Below are 18199 nucleotides of genomic sequence, written 5' to 3'. Positions count from 1 at the left end.
GCCACCCTAATTTGCACTATATCCGGTATTTATTTGCACTGTGTCGGGTACCAGCTAATTGTGCAGAACTTTAGCTAGCAGCCAGCAGGATGACAATGGTATGACAACCTCGGCATCACGATGTTAGCAGATTTAATACATGACCAATGAATTCGGCAAGAGCTATTCGGCAAGACACCAGCCAGCAGTAGCAGAGGGAAAATAGGTGGAAGAAGACAAGAAAACGTCATTTTCAAAAACCAGTACTGTTAGTTTTTGGACGATGCGAATTCAAATAACAGAAGCCACTGTGCTTTGAAATGTGTGAAATAAAACGAGTACTGGTTATTACGTTCAGATGTGAAGCACGCCGATTCCAGGGAAGCTGAGGGCCATTTCATTTTTCTTTCTTTTTTTTTTTGGGGGGGGGGGGGAGGGGGGGATAGGGGGTAGGTGCATCACTATGCAAGCGACCACTTTTTTGTGTTAGACTCAGAAACACGGGCGTGATGTTTTGTGCAACCGATTTCAATGGCTCTGTACACGGTAGTTGCGCGTCGTGCCACGCCCAAGCACTTTAAGAAGGAAGGTGCAACACATAAATATCTGTTGTGCGATTATAACGTACTTTCACGTTTAAAAAAAAAGCAAACGTTAAGCAGCTCGTACTCCCGATCTTGCTTAGTTCAAAAACGCTCAACATTACTTAGTAGGGGAACGGCATATCTAAAAAAGAATTTATGTTATCTTTCTTTCGTTGACTGCTACGTGGAAATATTAGTGCAAAGCCTTGCAAGGGCTTATCACAATAGATTAAAATGAGTGCTTAATAATAACCAGTGCTGTCTGTATAAACTACTAAAGCTGTCGTTCCGAAATGCGGTCACCTCATAGGCCCGCAGACCATGGCTATAATTCCCGGAAAACACCAATGAGATTTGCAATTTTCATTGCTGCCACAACATACCGTCGCAATTACAGCGTTTCGACAAGTCTGCACGGTGAACCTAACCACGACAATATTAAGTGCTGGTCCTGCCACGCACTTTTTCCTGAAAGGGACCAGCATTGAATGAACATACAACCGTAAGTCTCAGATTAGCCACTACACATTTTAAATAAACGTGACCTACGAAATACGGTGTGTGGCAACATTGCTTAAATGCAAATCACATTATGGTAGACAACAACCGCGAGATGGTTTCAGCCGTAATTTTTTTTTCTTTTTGGTGGAGAATCCAACGCCCCTCATTCAACAAGGTTGGTCGCTCGTGACGCACATCATCTCTCAGACTCTTCGGGACCTTCACGTAGAACGCTGGCGCGAGTTTGATCTTCCGGTACAGATTCGTGGTGCGCGATTTCATGGCAGTTGTGGGGTCTTAATGTCTCACAGGAGACCGACCACCGCCGGTCCGAGCTTAGCAAGCCACAGGGCCGCGTCAGCCGTCGCCTCCAGCACTGCTGCGCGCGAGCTCAGGCCGCAAGGGGCTACCGAGCGACGCACGCAACAACACAGTAATGCCCAGAGTTAACGGAAACTGTTTGTTGAATTCGTCGGCACCAGCACTGCATAAACGCTCGCGCGGCGGGGAACCAAAGGGGTCTCGCACCTAGGACAAAAATACAGAAACTGGCGCCTATAGCACGGCGCTGCGAGAGCACAGGCTCAAGCTGGGCCACGCCGCTAGGAAACGTCCCGGCGGCTATGCTACTTGCCCTGGAGATAGCCAATGGGTCAACTCGCGAGAACTAAGCAATCTCCTTCGGCTTTATCTTTCGGCAAGTGCGGCTCGGCGTGGTACGACCTCGCGTGAGCACTAGGCACCACTCGTCCGCTTAGCGTCAGGAAAGGAACAGCACAAAGTACGCGCTCCCCGCACGGGCAAAGGCTCCGTGCGCGAGCTCAAGTCCTAGTCACAAAGGTGTCGGCGGACGAGAGGAAAGCATGTACGTACTCTGCGCTGGTCCCGGAGATAAAAAGACGCACGCTCCGCCGCTAGCAGCCGAAACGCGGCCGCACAGCTGACGTCAGCGCCCCGCCCTCACCGAAAACCACCGCGAGCGGAGCGCCACCGCTGGAACCGGTTGGGAGCGGACGGGGAAAGGCGGGGGACAGCAGAACAGGTGAAGCCCGCGCAATGCGCCGGCGCATCCCTCAATCCCCCCACGGTCAAAACACACCGTCAACATATTTTGATTTTTGCTGTGTTCTCCCAGGCTTTCTAGGGGGGGGGGGGGGGGGGGGCTTTGACTCATATTCCTTGTTCCACTCCCTCCTCTGCGACTTCAGGTCGAAGGCGTATCCATAAATGCAAGTGCAAGAGTTTATCGTTGTCGTCCGATGTTTCCTAATCAATTCAACATTCTTTTCGTCGCAACTTTTGCTCGGAATTGGGAATTTCGACATAACCCTGGCGGAAATCTCGAATTTCGGAAATGTGTCTCAAGATCCGCTGAACAGACGACTTTCACAAACAAAGTGCCCCTTATATCATTTAACAGTCATTCAATAGTCACTGAACATAAGAGTACTCGTGTACATGACCTATGTTTTCATATTCGCACGAGGTACAGAGGCGGTGTTATCTTGCATCGTCCTTAAAGTCTTCACGGCCTTCCCGAAAACTTTAGACCCATTAGAACACACTCCTTTTCGTTAGGGAACCGTTTCCATAGTTCTTTTCACAACATTCGATAAATTTCTGCGCCATTCTTGTCCAGTTTCAATTGAAATTTGATCTCGGTGATATTTTGTCCCGTCTGTTCGTCGATATTCATTTCGACAAAGACTAAAATTTGGTTGCGCAAAGAGCAAGCATCAAATTCTGCCTTGACATACCGTCCCGCACCGCTACACCCTCTTGCGCATTTTCGTTGACTCACTGCATGAATTTCTGGAGCTGAATTCGCACACCTGCTTAAGTGCTGTAATGGTTGGTGTAGGCTTACTTGCAGAAAATATGCCCAATCCGGGCAACGGGATTCGCGACCGCCCTCCGTACAACTGAGGAACTACCTTCGCAGCCAGGGTATCACTTCTGATGCTTACATCTTGTCTAAAGTGAATCATGACGAAATTACAACATCACGTAATCGTAAAGCGCCCGTATCGTCTGAAGCGGCAGACACATGTGACTGCCGGGGTTTCAGGCATGAAAACGCCAGTTGACGATAAAGTTTCTTTTTATTCCCCTGTTACCCTGTCCCGCACAAATTGTCGATAGGAGAAACTGCCCATTTTGAAGAGGAGCAGGTGACGACGCACTGGCATGACGACGAATCCACAAATATTGCGCTATAATAGCGTGACCCATACGCCGGGATCGCGGCACAGTCGAACAGCACCGAGCTCTTGTGACGAGCACGGCACTAGACTAAAGCCACAAAGGTACATTTTTTTTCACGTATATAATAAATATGTTCGTATACGCGCTACGCTTATGCAAAACAGGTAAGTCTAAATCGTGCACCTATCACACGTTAAAGTTGCGAATGCAATAAAAAAAAAGGAAAAAATACAGTGCGCGGTGCGCAGCCAGTCCAAGCTGTTGACCCCCGCAGAGAGTTGTCCCATGTAGGACTCTGGACTGCCTCTTTGCTGTCTCTGCGCAGGATCAATCCCGCTAGGGGGCGGTGGGTGCAGCGGGCAGCGGTGGTGGTCCCAGGAAGGCGTCGAGTATCCGCCATCGTCTCAGCACGTGCCCCTCGAGCAGCGCGTCGAGCGGCGCCAGCGAGTGCATCCACAGTGGTAGCCAGGCCCAGGAGCGCAGGAAAGGAGGCAGCCAGTGTGGCCGGTGTCGCTGGGCCGTGTTCAGCGCCACCAGGAACAGCGCGACCAGCAGTAGCGGCACGCCCACGGCGCTGAACAGCGTGCTGCCTGTAGTACATTAGGTGACGATTGGAAGCTGTAAGACATTTCCACCGGGGTGCGAGACCGACTCCTCTCTGGAGTGTTACGCACCAGTATATATAAAGTGCACGTGCGGCCACTGTCCTTAATTCTTTTGAGCAGGTGCTCAGCCGGGCTCAACAATGAAGAGGGCATTACGCGACGACCGCCTTAGAACTCTCTTTGGAAGCGTCTGTACACTTTTACACTGTTTATATACAAATTGGACGTGGGAATACCTGTCGGGCACTGTTGCGGAGAACCTCAGAATGCAGGTAGTGTTAGTGCTGCGTGGTAGATCATTAATTTAACAGGTTTGGTGACTGCGGTCCCATCTCAGCATGGCAACACGCAAGCAGGTACACCCGGCCACAAAACACTACGGACCATGAAACCTGAAAAAAAAGCTGAATATCTACGCAGCCTCCCAACGCAGCCCTGCATTTTTATTTCGGACCTCGACTAGAACATGCTACCAACATTGTCGTATGCAGTTTTACTTGCTACTGCTACAGGCTGCTCGGGAATTGACAGCTAATACAAGACAGCTAATACAGTCGCCTTTAAAGGCGTTGGACCCGCCCGAAAGAGCAGAATATTTTCGTACAGTAGGTGTGTGAAACTCGGTGAAAGTCGTTCTTCCTCTCACCCAAGAAGCATTTTGAGCAAAATCACTGAAGACAAGGACAAAAAGAGTAGAGTCAAAGGACACGGGCGGAGCACCGCGGCAGCAGATGCCCGGTGGTTCTCCTTCTGCAATCGAATTTAAGTCGTTCCTCAGCCATTACTAGTCTAACTCGACATCCTAATGAGCGCCCATGCGCCAGCTGCGGATTGTGACTGGTGACTGCAGATAATGATGGTTTAAGGTAGTTGGTGTGTCACAATTCAAAGCAATTGACGGGGCAAAGTTTGCACCCTGAATTCCTTAGAATTAGCAGAGCGTCGTCGCTCCCTCGCATGTCGGTATACAGGCACGAAAGTAATAACTGCCTAGAGTTTGTTTTATGCACGAACTAGTACTTTGTAGTTGCATTATTTGCAGTTTATTCGAATGTGAAAGAATGACCGAGATTTACAAGCCACCAACGATATCAGATTATTGGCTGGTTGTAATCGTCGAAGGCCATAATCGCGATATCAGTTTCAGCACTCCGATTTACTGCATGTAGGCTCCCTAAATTTTACGTTTTGTAGGGTTGCCGCCGTTTTTATTTATGTGTTCTTTTTTTCCGTATTTGATTCCTTCTACATCATTGCGCGATTCTAAGACAACAGTATTCTGATAGTGTACCAATCTGTAATATGACAGTTGGTGTACTTGATCCCCGACCTAAAAATAATGGATATCATTCAGCCGGATGTTTACGCATTACCGTTACGTGCTGGTATTTGTATATTGACACGTATACATGTTTATCTTTCACCGGTGGCCGCTTTCCACCGGCTAACAAATGTTAAACGTTATCGCTCGGCGCAGGACGCGCCTGTATCGGAAGTTTCTAGAACGTTATCGATGCTTCTTTCCATTGCCTGTTTTCACCGACGCTTCTGTTATCTGATTGCATGACTGAGGCGAATTGTCTAGAACTTTCTGGAAGACACGCGGGCATCATGGATTAATCTAGAACCTTCGATGACTCAGGTATAAAAGCCGACGCGTTTCGCCGCCGATCAGATTTTCGACGATCGCCGACTGTGTTCGCCGCTATCGTTGTGCTTTGAGTGTACCTTGCTTTTGTGGGCACAGGTTCGCCCAATAAACAACCAGTTTCGTCGTACACAGTTTTACGACTGTTTTCTTCAGCGTCACTACTACGTGACATCTGGTGGAGGTGCTTTTGTGTCCATGCAGCGGACGCCCCCGCAAAGCCGCGACCCAAGCCCGAAACCGGAGGACGAGACCAACGTCGCCAAGGACCAACGAGCTAGCCGTAGGCAGCAAGGACTTTTGCCAGAATACGGACTTCTTCCCGAGAAGACCACAGCGATCAAGGCCAAGTCAACGACCACAATGGCAGCCCCAGCGTCCCCCATCCTGCTGCAGCAACCTCGGGAGCCACCGACCTTCCGTGGATCATCAGCTGAAGACCCTGAAACATGGCTGGAGACGTACGAGAGGACCGCGACATTCAACAAATGGAGCGACGATGACAAGCTGCGCCATGTCTATTTTTCGTTGGATGACGCTGCTCGGACATGGTTTGAGAACAGAGAGACCACCCTGGTGACTTGGGACCTATTTCGCGAGAACTTCGTGAGGACCTTCACGAGTGTCGTACGAAAAGAAAGGGCTGAAGTTCTCCTGGAAACCAGAGTTCAATTGCCGAACGAGAGCATCGCGATCTTCACGGAGGAGATGACTCGCCTCTTCCGCCACGCCGACCCCGACATGTCTGAAGAAAAGAAAGTTCGGTTCTTGATGCGGGGTGTCAAAGACCAACTATTCGCCGGATTGATGCGCAACCCGCCCAAGACTGTCGCCGAATTTCTTTCCGAGGCTACAACGATCGAGAAGACGCTTGAAATGCGCGTCAGGCAATACAACCGCCGTGCCCTGACCAACTACGCCGACGCTCAAGCGCTAGGCACCGATGACCTGCGCGAGACCATCAGAGCGGTCGTTCGCGAGGAGCTGCATAAGCTCTTTCCCAGGTCGCAGCCTCACGTGACATCTATCGCCGACGTCGTCAAAGACGAAGTTCAGCGCTCACTTGGAGTTTCCGATGTGCAGCTACAATCGCCGCAACCCCAGCCGGAAGCGCTGACCTACGCCGCCGTCGCCCGTCGTCAAGGCCCCCCTCCGCGTTCGTGCCAGGGCCCCGTAACGCCGCAGTTCCGTCGTCCACCGCCGCCGCCGCCAGCACGCCCGCCCGTCGCCCAGCGCAGCTACCAGAGGAAGACGGACATTTGGCGCGCCCCCGACCACCGCCCGCTCTGCTATCACTGCGGGGAAGCCGGCCATGTCTACCGCCGATGCCCATACCGCGAAATGGGCCTACGACGGTTCCCCGTCAACGCGCCGCGTCCCGATCGAGGTGAACGACCGCGCGACATCGCCGACTACCTCGCCGGAGCCCAGTGGCAACCACGACGATCCTCACGCTCGCCGTCACCAGGCCGCTACATCTCGCCGCATCGCCGTCAGTACAACGGTCCCACCCGGGGCCGATCTCCCAGCCCTTAGCCGGGAAACTAAAGGCAGCAACCGATGGAGGTGCGGTTGCTGTACGACGCAATGCCGAAGATCCTCCGACGCCGCCGCCGACGACGATTCGCGATTCATCACGACGAGATATCAGCACGCCGCCTAGCAACAGCCTTGACAGCACTTCGCCGCCGAAAGAAAACCTTCCGACGCGACGTAGCAGCAGCAGAGCAAGCCGACGCAGCCGTGATCCGACGCCACGAATTAACCGCAACGCCAGACGCCGGTCTACCGATCTAGACGTGCTCATCGATGACCATAACGTCACCGCTCTCGTCGACACTGGAGCCGACTATTCCGTCTTCAGTGGCCCGTTCGCCGCCAAGTTGAAGAAGGTGAAAACAGCCTGGCAAGGACCCGATATCCGGACAGCGGGAGGCCACCTAATAACGCCGACTGGAATCTGCACAGCGCGAGTCACGGTAAACAACCGCACTTACCCGGCGAGCTTCGTAATCCTGCAGCACTGCTCCAGGGATGTCATCCTAGGCATGGACTTTCTAAATCAACACGGTGCAGTCATCGACTTAAGGTCCAAGTCGATAACGCTTTCAACGCACAACGCGATACCACCGGATACAAGCATAAGTTACCATGCCTTGAATGTGCTTGAAGAACAAGTCACCGTTCCGCCTCGCTCCAGCGTAATGATTTCCGTCGGTACCGAAGTGCCTGCAGACGTGGAGGGCGTCATCGAGGGCGATCATCACTTACTGCTCGACCGTGAAATTTGCGTCGCTAGAGGCATAGCTGAGCTACGTGCAGGGAAAGCAAGGGTGATGCTCACGAACTTCAGCCCCGAATACAAGCACATTAACAAAGGCACCACGGTCGCCTACATCGACGAAATAGTACAAGCCAGCAGTGCGTTCGCCTTCACGGATTCCAGTGCACCTGCAACGACGACTAGAGTACCTGAACCAACTTTCGACGTCAATTAGAACCTTCCCAGGCACAAGAAAGAACAACTAAAGGCTCTGCTCCTGCAATACGAGGACTGCTTCTCGTCGTCGTCAAAAGTTCGACAAACCCCTGTCGCCAAGCACCGCATCATAACCGACGAAAATCTCCGGCCACTCCGTCAGAGCCCGTACCGAGTTTCGGCGCGCGAACGCGAGGCCATAAGGCAACAAGTCGACGAAATGCTACGCGATGACATCATCCAGCCGTCCAAGAGTCCGTGGGCGTCCCCCGTAGTGTTAGTGAAGAAGAAGGATGGAACCCTACGTTTCTGCGTCGATTATCGTCGCCTCAACAAAATCACGAAGAAGGACGAATACCCCCTCCCACGGATTGACGACGCCTTGGATCGACTCTACAACGCAAAGTATTTTTCGTCGATGGACCTCAAAACCGGCTACTGGCAAATCGAAGTCGTCGAGAGGGACCGGGAGAAGACGGCGTTTATAACACCAGACGGACTGTTCGAGTTCAAGGTCATGCCGTTTGGCCTTTGCTCGGCGCCTGCCACTTTCCAACGTGTCATGGATACAGTACTGGCAGGCTTGAAGTGGCAGACTTGCCTCGTCTATTTGGACGACGTCGTTGTGTTTGCCTCAAGCTTCGAGGAACACCTCCGGCGCCTTGAAACAGTTCTTCAAGCAATCAAGACCTCCGGACTCACGTTGAAGCCAGAAAAGTGCCGCTTCGCATATGAGGAGCTCTTGTTTTTGGGCCACGTCATCAACAAGATTGGAGTGCGCCCCGACCCTCAGAAAACTGCGGCCATCTCCAACTTTCCTCCGCCCGCTGACAAGAAAGCAGTGCGTAGATTTCTTGGACTGTGCGCCTATTACAGGCGCTTCGTCAAGAATTTTTCACGGATCGCTGAGCCACTGACGTATCTCACGAAGGCCGACGTCGAGTTCAAGTGGGAGACGCCGCAAGTCGAAGCATTTGAAGAACTGAAGCGACGCCTGCAATCGCCGCCAATACTTGCGCATTTCGACGAAAATGCCGATACCGAAGTCCACACCGACGCAAGCAGCGTAGGACTCGGCGCCGTGCTTGTGCAGAGGACTGACGGACTAGAAAGGGTTGTAAGTTACGCTAGCCGGTCGCTATCGAAGGCGGAAGCAAATTATTCCACAACAGAAAAGGAGTGCCTCGCCATCATCTGGGCTACATCAAAGTTTCGCCCCTACCTCTATGGCAGGCCCTTTAAAGTTGTAAGCGACCACCACGCCTTGTGTTGGCTAGCTAACTTGAAGGATCCTTCAGGTCGCCTCGCACGATGGAGCCTGAGACTTCAAGCATTCTACATCACCGTCGTTTACAAATCCGGGAGAAAGCACGCTGACGCCGATTGTTTGTCTCGCGCCCCCGTCGAACCGCCGCCACAAGACGACCAGGATGACGACACTTTCTTGGGACCCATCAGTGCTGACGAATTCGCCGAACAACAGCGAGCCGACCCGGAACTAAAGAGCCTTGTAGACTACCTGGAAGGCAAGACCGTCATTGTGCCGAAGGCGCTCAGGCGAGGATTGGCGTCGTTCTTCTTGCAAAACGACATTCTCATAAAGAAGAACTTCTCGCCTCTCCGAGCCAACTACCTCCTCGTGGTACCCTCAGCATTGCGTCCAGAGGTTCTGCAAGCTCTCCATGACGACCCAACGGCTGGACATCTCGGTTTTTCCCGCACTCTCGCGAGGATACAAGAAAAATACTACTGGCCTCGCCTCTCTGCTGACGTCGCCCATTACGTAAAGACATGCCGAGACTGTCAGCGACGCAAAACACCGCCGTCAAGGCCAGCCGGACTTCTACAGCCGATCGAGCTACCTCGCCGAACGTTCCAGCAGATCGGGATGGACTTACTGGGGCCTTTTCCGACGTCGACGTCCGGGAATAAATGGATCATCGTAGCTACCGACTACCTCACCCGCTACGCCGAAACAAAAGCCTTGCCCAAAGGCAGTGCCGAGGAGGTAGCCCGATTCTTCGTTGAGAACATCCTCCTGCGTCACGGTGCCCCGGAAGTCCTCATCACCGACAGAGGTACGGCCTTCACGGCTGAACTAACTCAAGCCATCCTGCGATACAGCCAGACAAGCCATCGCCGCACCACCGCCTACCACCCGCAGACGAATGGCCTCACCGAGCGCCTAAATAAGACCATCGCCGACATGCTGGCAATGTACGTCGACGTCGAACACAAGACGTGGGATGCCATCCTTCCGTACGTGACCTTCGCATTCAACACGGCCGTGCAAGAAACGACGCACATGGCGCCGTTCAACCTGGTCTACGGAAGGAACCCGGCAACGACGCTTGACGCCATGCTACCGGACGTCGCTGACGAAGAAAATCTCGACGTTGCCACCTATTTGCAGCGTGCCGAAGAAGGTCGACAGCTCGCCCGCCTGCGCATCAAGAACCAGCAGAGAACCGACAGCCGACACTACAATCTTCGACGACGCTACGTCGAGTACCAGCCCGGAGACCGTGTTTGGGTCTGGACTCCGATACGCCGACGAGGACTTAGCGAGAAACTCTTACGTCGCTATTTCGGACCATATAAGATCATCCGACGTATTGGCGCACTGGACTATGAGGTCGTGCCAGACGGCATTTCGCAATCACAGCGGCGCCGCGCACGACCCGAAGTCATCCATGCGGTGCGTCTTAAGCCTTTCTACGCCCGCTGACGAACTTAGGTACTTTGTTACTTCCTTTTTTTTTTTCTTTATTACGCGTGGTTTTGTTTACACTTTCACATTTGTAGCATCGGGACGATGCTTTTTAAGGGGAGGGTATTGACACGTATACATGTTTAACTTTCACCGGTGGCCGCTTTCCACCGGCTAACAAATGTTAAACGTTATCGCTCGGCGCAGGACGCGCCTGTATCGGAAGTTTCTAGAACGTTATCGATGCTTCTTTCCATTGCCTGTTTTCACCGACGCTTCTGTTATCTGATTGCATGACTGAGGCGAATTGTCTAGAACTTTCTGGAAGACACGCGGGCATCAGGGATTAATCTAGAACCTTCGATGACTCAGGTATAAAAGCCGACGCGTTTCGCCGCCGATCAGATTTTAGACGATCGCCGACTGTGTTCGCCGCTATCGTTGTGCTTTGAGTGTACCTTGCTTTTGTGGGCACAGGTTCGCCCAATAAACAACCAGTTTCGTCGTACACAGTTCTACGACTGTTTTCTTCAGCGTCACTACTACGTGACAATATGCAAACTCGTAGACCGGTGCAGTTGTCCTGCAGTGTCAATATTTGAGTCAGTGTTCAGTCAATGTGTGTTTTACTTTTATGCAACCCGCGACTGGCTGCTTTTCTACATTTAGGACGTGTCAATGCCTGAAGCTTCTACTCAGGTTTGTTCGTTTCATGGTTGTTTTCTACTAAGAAGAGCAATGCAGCTAAATACACATGTCGCACACATACGCAGCGCCTCAATACATTGCAGTACAACATAATATGGTGTAAATGCACTAGAGTTGCCATATTTATGTGCAGTACCAAATAAAAATGACACCTCTAATACACAGATAAAGCTCCCTCTGTGTTCCCTTCGGTTGTTAGCGCTTTGGGCAATAAATATTCAGTTGCGATTCAGCGGTATCAGCGTGTGCTTCTCTGTCGTCTACGGGTGTGAACAGTGATTATCGAGATCGAACAAATGCGGATCTAATAGAACCAGAAGGGAACCAAATTCAATAGCCAATGCTTTTTCATATATTTTGCGAATAATTAATAGCAGTTTTGACCATTACTATCAAGACGATGTTCACATCCTAGTAGATTGACAACGTTAGTAAGCTTCCTTCATTACACTGCACAAAATGCAGCGTTACTTGCTTTAAGCAGAAATGGAGCATTCATACTATATTTCGGCAGTTTGTTCGCATGCTCGGGCAGTTTCAGTGAGTGCGAATGATATCGGTTTAACCGGAAAGACTCCCTGAGGGACGTTTAGCTAGCTCTATTAACTTGTGTTTTAGGTCTGCTATGACAACCGGAATGAAACTTATCGTCCATTTGGTCCAATTTTACGTTATATCGCGCAGAGCTGACAGTTGGAAAATTTCGAAAAGATTCATAGACTACTTGAAAAGTATTTGTACCTATGAACAGTGACTATAAGATTCCTAGCCCAGCTATGCATATTGCCACGATACAGTGAAGGGGCTGCTACTGTCGGTCGGACGAAGACGACGGCGACGAAGGATCCTGAGGCGCGCGACAGCCTTGCATCCATCACCGCTGCTTGTCCAAACCTTGTATATAGCAATAATTCCTAAATAAACTTTATCCCCGTAACATCTTTTGGTGGAAGTGCTGGGTAAACCTGCCAACGTGCCGGCTCCGTCAACCAAGCACGGAACTTCGAAGCGGTCGCCGTCTTGGTTGCTCCGCGATGGCCAGTGTTAAGTGTTGCAATATATCGTTAAGCTGCATAGAACCATCTCGATCATGTATGCAAATATTCACCAACGCTGTTGCGCACAAGGCCACGTTGTCCAGCAATGCAGTAGCTCTCACCGGCGAACGATAGGACGAGCGCGAGCAGCGGCAGCGTGAGGAACACGAGCAACAGGTAGGCCACGGCGAACCACCGGTACTGGGCGGCCGTGGCAGCCAGCAGTTGCGCCAGCGGCAGCGGGAACCGCATGAACGGCACCGGGTAGAACAGCAGAGCGCCGTACACGTTGAAGAAGCTATGGCACAGCGCCAGCTGAAGGGTCTCGGGCGTCGGGTCGCCCGCGAGCGCGGCCAGCAGGCCCGTGCTGGTGGTGCCGATGTTGGCGCCCACCAGGACCGGGTAGGCGCGCTGCAGGTTTGCCATGCGGTCGCCCGCCGACGCGGCGAGCAGCGCCAGGGTCGAGCTGAGTGCCGTGCTGCTTTGCATCACCAAAGTGGCGAGCAGGCCCAGGCAGAGGCAGGCGTAGCCCTCGAGCAGGCCCTGATTGGACGAACGGGATGCATGGTTTAATATACGTGTGATCGTGTATGTATGTATGTATGTATGTATGTATGTATGTATGTATGTATGTATGTATGTATGTATGTATGTATGTATGTATGTATGTATGTATGTATGTATGTATGTATGTGTGTGTGTGTGTGTATGTATGTATAATATATATGATTGCATGCATGCATGCATGTACTATCGACCAAAAAAGTTTACGGACCAAGGGATCTGACAAAAAGCTGAATATCTCCGCAGCCTCAAAACGCAGCCTGGCATTCCCATTTCCAGCCTCTACTGGTATAAGCGAACAATATCGTGATGTACGGTTTTACTGGCTACGTTTAAAGGCTGCTCGGATATTTCGCGTTTTCTGAGATTCCGTGGTCCGTAAATTTTTAGGTCGATAATGCGTACGTACTTCTTCATAAGTTATAAGCGACCCCTTAGAAATGAGTTCGCTGGCTAATCAGTAGCACGTACTACTGAAGCAATCGTGGCAAATCTACAGCTTGGGCTGGTAATTGTGTATTTTTTTTATTGGCCATCTAATAATAGCGCCTAAGTCGACCATACGTGCTCCTGGTGGTTAGTGGCTATGATGTGTGACCCAGCAAGTCGCCTCCGAGTTTTTTTTTTTTTTTTCAGCGCGCCGCGGGCAGCTGCAGGTCCAGCCGAAAATTAGTGCGTTCTGAGTCGTGCGTCAATACTGAGAGGCTGTTCCTTATGAAACACTATTTGAACCTAGGCTTTTTACGTGACCCAAAATATCATTGCATTTGGCTTTTAAGACACATATTTCACGCCTTGTTGCCTTACAAAGACATGTATTTTCATTGCCTGCGTTATCTGCGATAGCGCTACTACAGCCGTTTGTACCCTACTTACTGTGCAGCGCATAAAGCCCAAGATGGCTTGGTGCATATTTTTACCTGCGGCACCCGAGACAACGCCACCTGTAGTCGCAGGGCGGGGCTCAGTGTGCGCGCCAGCAGGCTCAGGCAGCCGAGCAGAAGCAGCAGCGAAAAGAAGAGCAGCACCAGGCCGGCAGTCTGGTCGCTCAGCTGGAGCCGCGCCAGCGCGTTCTGGCCTGCGAAAGAACAAGATGCAGCCCGGCCGGTTAGAATGCTGGCCTTTGAGATCCGCACTTCACGCAGGGATGATGGCACGTGAAGGCGCTAATTGAGTCAAGAGGTTTCGTGTGCCGCTAGGCAGTGACGGCCAGCGGGGACGTGGTGCTTTGACCACTGCGGGAACAGCCGTTGCGGTAGCAGCACAGGAAACGCTAGCTGACCGCTGGCGGTCGATTGATATTTACGCCTTAGAGCTGGGTTGAGCCTGAGGTTGGCCATGAGTCGCATCCGGCGTCGAGACGTCGCCAAATCTGCCTTCTGTCGAGCGTTACATAAAGATAACATCCCCAACCTCAAAAAGGCTACAATCCGCGCCTGAGGCGTAAAGGGAAGAACTTGATTTTGATATCAAGCTATCATTTGCTAACCACCTAAACTGCCTCAGCAGCAGCAGCCGTGGTGCGTGCTGCAGTGAAGAGTTCATTTTCTGCTGTATACGACAGAGAGAATTGAATTATTTCTGAGGTTTTACGTGCCAAAACCAGCTCTGATTATGAGGCACGTTGCAGTGGAGGGCTCCGGATTATTTTGACCACCTGGGATTCTTTAACGTGCATTACAATGCAAGCACACGGTCGTTTTAGATGCGGAGCATCTTATAGCGGCGGCCTGTCCCGCGGCGTCGTTGGCGTCGGCGTCGGCGTCCGTCCGCACCTCTCCTCATTCTCTCCACGCCAGCTTTGCGATAACGCCTCTCTCCTCCTCTCCCCCTCTCCACGCCATCTGTTCGATAACGCGCTTCTCCCTCCGTGTCTTCATCCGCCACCTGTGCAATAGCGCGCGCATGCGCGCCTCTCTGTCTCCTCCTCCTCTCCGCGCCAGCTGCTTATATAAACCCGGTGCATGCGCCGCTGCCTATGTTGCTGCTTGGGTTTAGTCACGCTGCGCCGTCCGATGCGCTGAATGGACGTCAACGAATCTGTCAACGAACTGTCTGGCACATCTTCAAACAGCAGCAGCCAGTTCATTAACAGAACCGCGAGCACCTCTGAAGACAAGGCTGCGCAGAGAAGAGCTCGCGACGCAGAACGTAATCGTCGGCGACGCGCAGTGGATCCAGATTCAGTTCGCCAACGCGAAGCCGCTTCGAAACGTCAGCGTCGAGCAGCGGATTCCACACTTCGAGAACGCGAAGCCGCTTCGAAACGTCAACGTCGAGCAGCGGTTCCTGAGCTTCGGCAACGTGAAGCAGCGTCGGTTCGAGAACGTCGAGCAGCAGCACTGCGTTCACACGATGTGATAGTGACCGACGCAAGTTAACACGTAATAAAAACGTAATAACACCAAGTTAACAACGTTAATAACACCGTAATAACAACGTAATTAACGCCGTTATAACGATCGCGATTCTCCGCATCAGCCCATGGTTCCCCTCGGGAAGATGGTGTAATTTTTTTGCATTTCACCTCCATCGAAATGCGGCCGCCACTGCAAAATGCCCCCTCTGTAGCAATCTGAACAGTCACTGTCATTAATTAGAGACCGGTACATAGGCAATAGCCTATTTATTTCCACGAGTCAGAGTCATACCCTTTTGGCGTATATGAGCACGAATTATAGGTCAATGAGAGGTTTAGCACAGGCTTCACAGTGCCTATAAATGCCTATTGCGTTCTCTGTGCCGATATAGGTACATCTCAGTACTTTGTGCCCGCATCTGACTATTTGTGCTTCTAGCTCCTGAAAAATCATTTTTTGGGGCGCCCATTTCATTTGGAAAGCACATTCTCCAATGTACTGATTTACTAATTTGCAAATGTAAGGTATTCAGACACGTTACAGCCCTTCCTCAATATGAAGTTCCAGGTACGTCACGAATCATCGGTGGTCACCCATTCTTAGTCTGCCAGTAAGGCAGACTAAGTCATCTCTGGGGTCGCTGGTACTACCAGTTGGCGGTCAAAAGCGCACACTTCAAGAAAGAAGCACCGAACATTAATAGCTTAACGGTTTGTGACAACGAAATCACAAGAGATGACAAGGTGCCGGTAACGTGCTAGAAACGTGGAAAGTTCCCTATAGTGTACGCGAGCAATGACGAACGCGTTATGGCATACATGGTCCCATTGTAGCAAACATCCGCAAGATTACGACAGCGGTAAAATTTCTATGCCTGGTAGGACTGTGTGAGTGAAATTATCAAGGCGGAGGATTCCGGAAATAACTTTGCGGTGCATGAAGGAACACGAGAGTAGAAGCGGCTGCGTGGCACTAGCGAGGTTTGGACCATGATGGTCGCCATGTTTGAGCGGTTTCGCGCTATTCGCCAATAAATACTGCGGAAGAACTTTCCCCTCACGTTGATTAAACCTCTGCAGTGTCCATTTTAAGATGGCGGCTGACCATCAAAGAAGGCAACGTAGCTGTCTGTTCCGATATTTAGAACACACCCTTATTCAAACATCGCTGTTCCGGCCGACCCTATTTCGTCAACAGGGAGAGGTCGAATGTTAGATACCGGCCGCGGCGGCCACATTCGATAGAGGCGAAATGCAAAAAAAAAAAAAAAAAAAAAAAAGAAATACGGCCATGTACCTGTGTGTGCAGGTTAGAGAACCCCAGATGGTCAAGATTAATCCGAATTCATGCACTACGGCATGTCTCATAATCCGGTCGTGCACTCTCAAAATGTTTATACATTTATGGGAGTATAAAGGGTGTATCCATGGTTGTCCCATGGCTAACACCCCCACGTTTAAAAAAATGATGGGGTTTTACGTGCCAAAACCATTATTTGATCACGACGCACGCCGTAGTGGGGGACTCCGGATTAATTGGGACCACCTGGGATTCTTTAACGTGCACCTAAATCTAAGTAGACGGGCGTTTTCTGCATTTCGCCCCCATTGAAATGCGGCCGCCGTGGCCGGGATTCGATTCCGCGACCTGGTGCTTAGCAGCCCAACCCCATAACCACTAAGCCCCACGTTTAAAGTGTAAGACCGAATTGGTGTTGAGGACCAAAGACGTTTACTTGTCTGCTGGCTTTTTGTGGCAAGTAAACATTATGACACCTGCGACAGACGACAGGAAAAATTAATTAAATAAGCTTTCAAAGCTGTCGCTGCCAAATTTTTCTTGGCAGATATTTCTATGCACTCAAGGTGGTCAGAATTATAACACAGTTTTCAACCGACTTTTCTCATAGCACGTGTAGGTAGAGCTCGCTGTCAAGTGCAGTAACAAATTTTATAGCCGTAAAGGGAGGGGTGTTACCCGTGGGACAAGAAAACACCCTTGAGGGTGTAAAATGTTTTTCGGTGGTTCTGGCACTCAAACCCCCACGTATGTTGTTTTCTATTTAGTCAGCAGTAACAACTGCGCACTCACAGGGTCTCACGCAGCGGCTCCCGTTGAAGGCGCAGCAGGTGCGGACGGTGTTGATCACGATGCCGCTGCTGTCGCTGCGCTCGGCGGTCATCCTTTGTGGAGGCTTCGCTTCTTCCAGCTGCGATTTACGAATTTTCATGGTACGGCTTGATTGTCTAAGAAAAAGCAGAGATGACTGCTGCGTATGACAAGGTGATCGCTTCCAGCGACAGCTTGAAATCCAACTGTGTCGCCAATGATCGGCCACGCAAAAAAAAAAAAAAAAATTTATGTAGTGCAGAATAGGGCCCTATCCATGTAAAATTTCACACCCGAAATTAAGTGGAAGCGTCAAAGAGGGCTCGCAAAAGTAGACGTTCTTTACATACAGACTGAACGAAAGAAAAAAAGAAAATCCTGAAAGAGCTATCTCACGATGAATGCGTCGACATTATTGCGATCAAGCATTGAATAAATGTATCGACGCGCCGTATTGCAACGGCTCAAACGCGTCAGGTACGAGTACGAAGCGTCAATTCCGCCGGGCTACGCTCCAGCGCTTCCCCTTCGACATTCACAAGCGCGCCGCGCGGTGGCGGGTGTTCGACACCGCCCACCAACAGAGAAATTTAAATGATTTGGTCATTGAAGAGCGGTAGTTGCCCAGTTAGACATGCCTAGTTTCCCAAGTTAGTGTTAAAGAGGTTCATTGCCGAACGGCACATTACTAAGTTGCACCTGCTCAGTGA

The 18199-nt window shown here is 51.1% G+C and overlaps 1 protein-coding gene across 1 annotated transcript in view; it reads right to left on the bottom strand.

Moving 5' to 3' along the window:
- Window positions 1-3605: 3605 nt before the first annotated feature.
- The window catches only part of LOC119456660 (sodium-dependent phosphate transport protein 2C), a 38625-nt gene continuing 24031 nt past the window's right edge, over window positions 3606-18199 (bottom strand). The window contains exons 5-8 of the mRNA XM_049669007.1: window positions 17472-17589; window positions 13941-14098; window positions 12579-12999; window positions 3606-3859 (exon numbers count right to left, since the gene is read on the bottom strand). Coding sequence (XP_049524964.1) covers window positions 3606-3859; window positions 12579-12999; window positions 13941-14098; window positions 17472-17589 — 951 coding nt within the window. The remainder of the gene's footprint in view (window positions 3860-12578; window positions 13000-13940; window positions 14099-17471; window positions 17590-18199) is intronic.

The sequence above is a fragment of the Dermacentor silvarum genome, chromosome 6 (assembly GCF_013339745.2).
Source record: "Dermacentor silvarum isolate Dsil-2018 chromosome 6, BIME_Dsil_1.4, whole genome shotgun sequence".
In the NCBI taxonomy this organism is placed as follows: Eukaryota; Metazoa; Arthropoda; class Arachnida; order Ixodida; family Ixodidae; genus Dermacentor; species Dermacentor silvarum.
The sequence above is the reverse complement of the archived record's forward strand: the minus strand, read 5'-3'. Positions and strand labels throughout refer to the sequence as shown.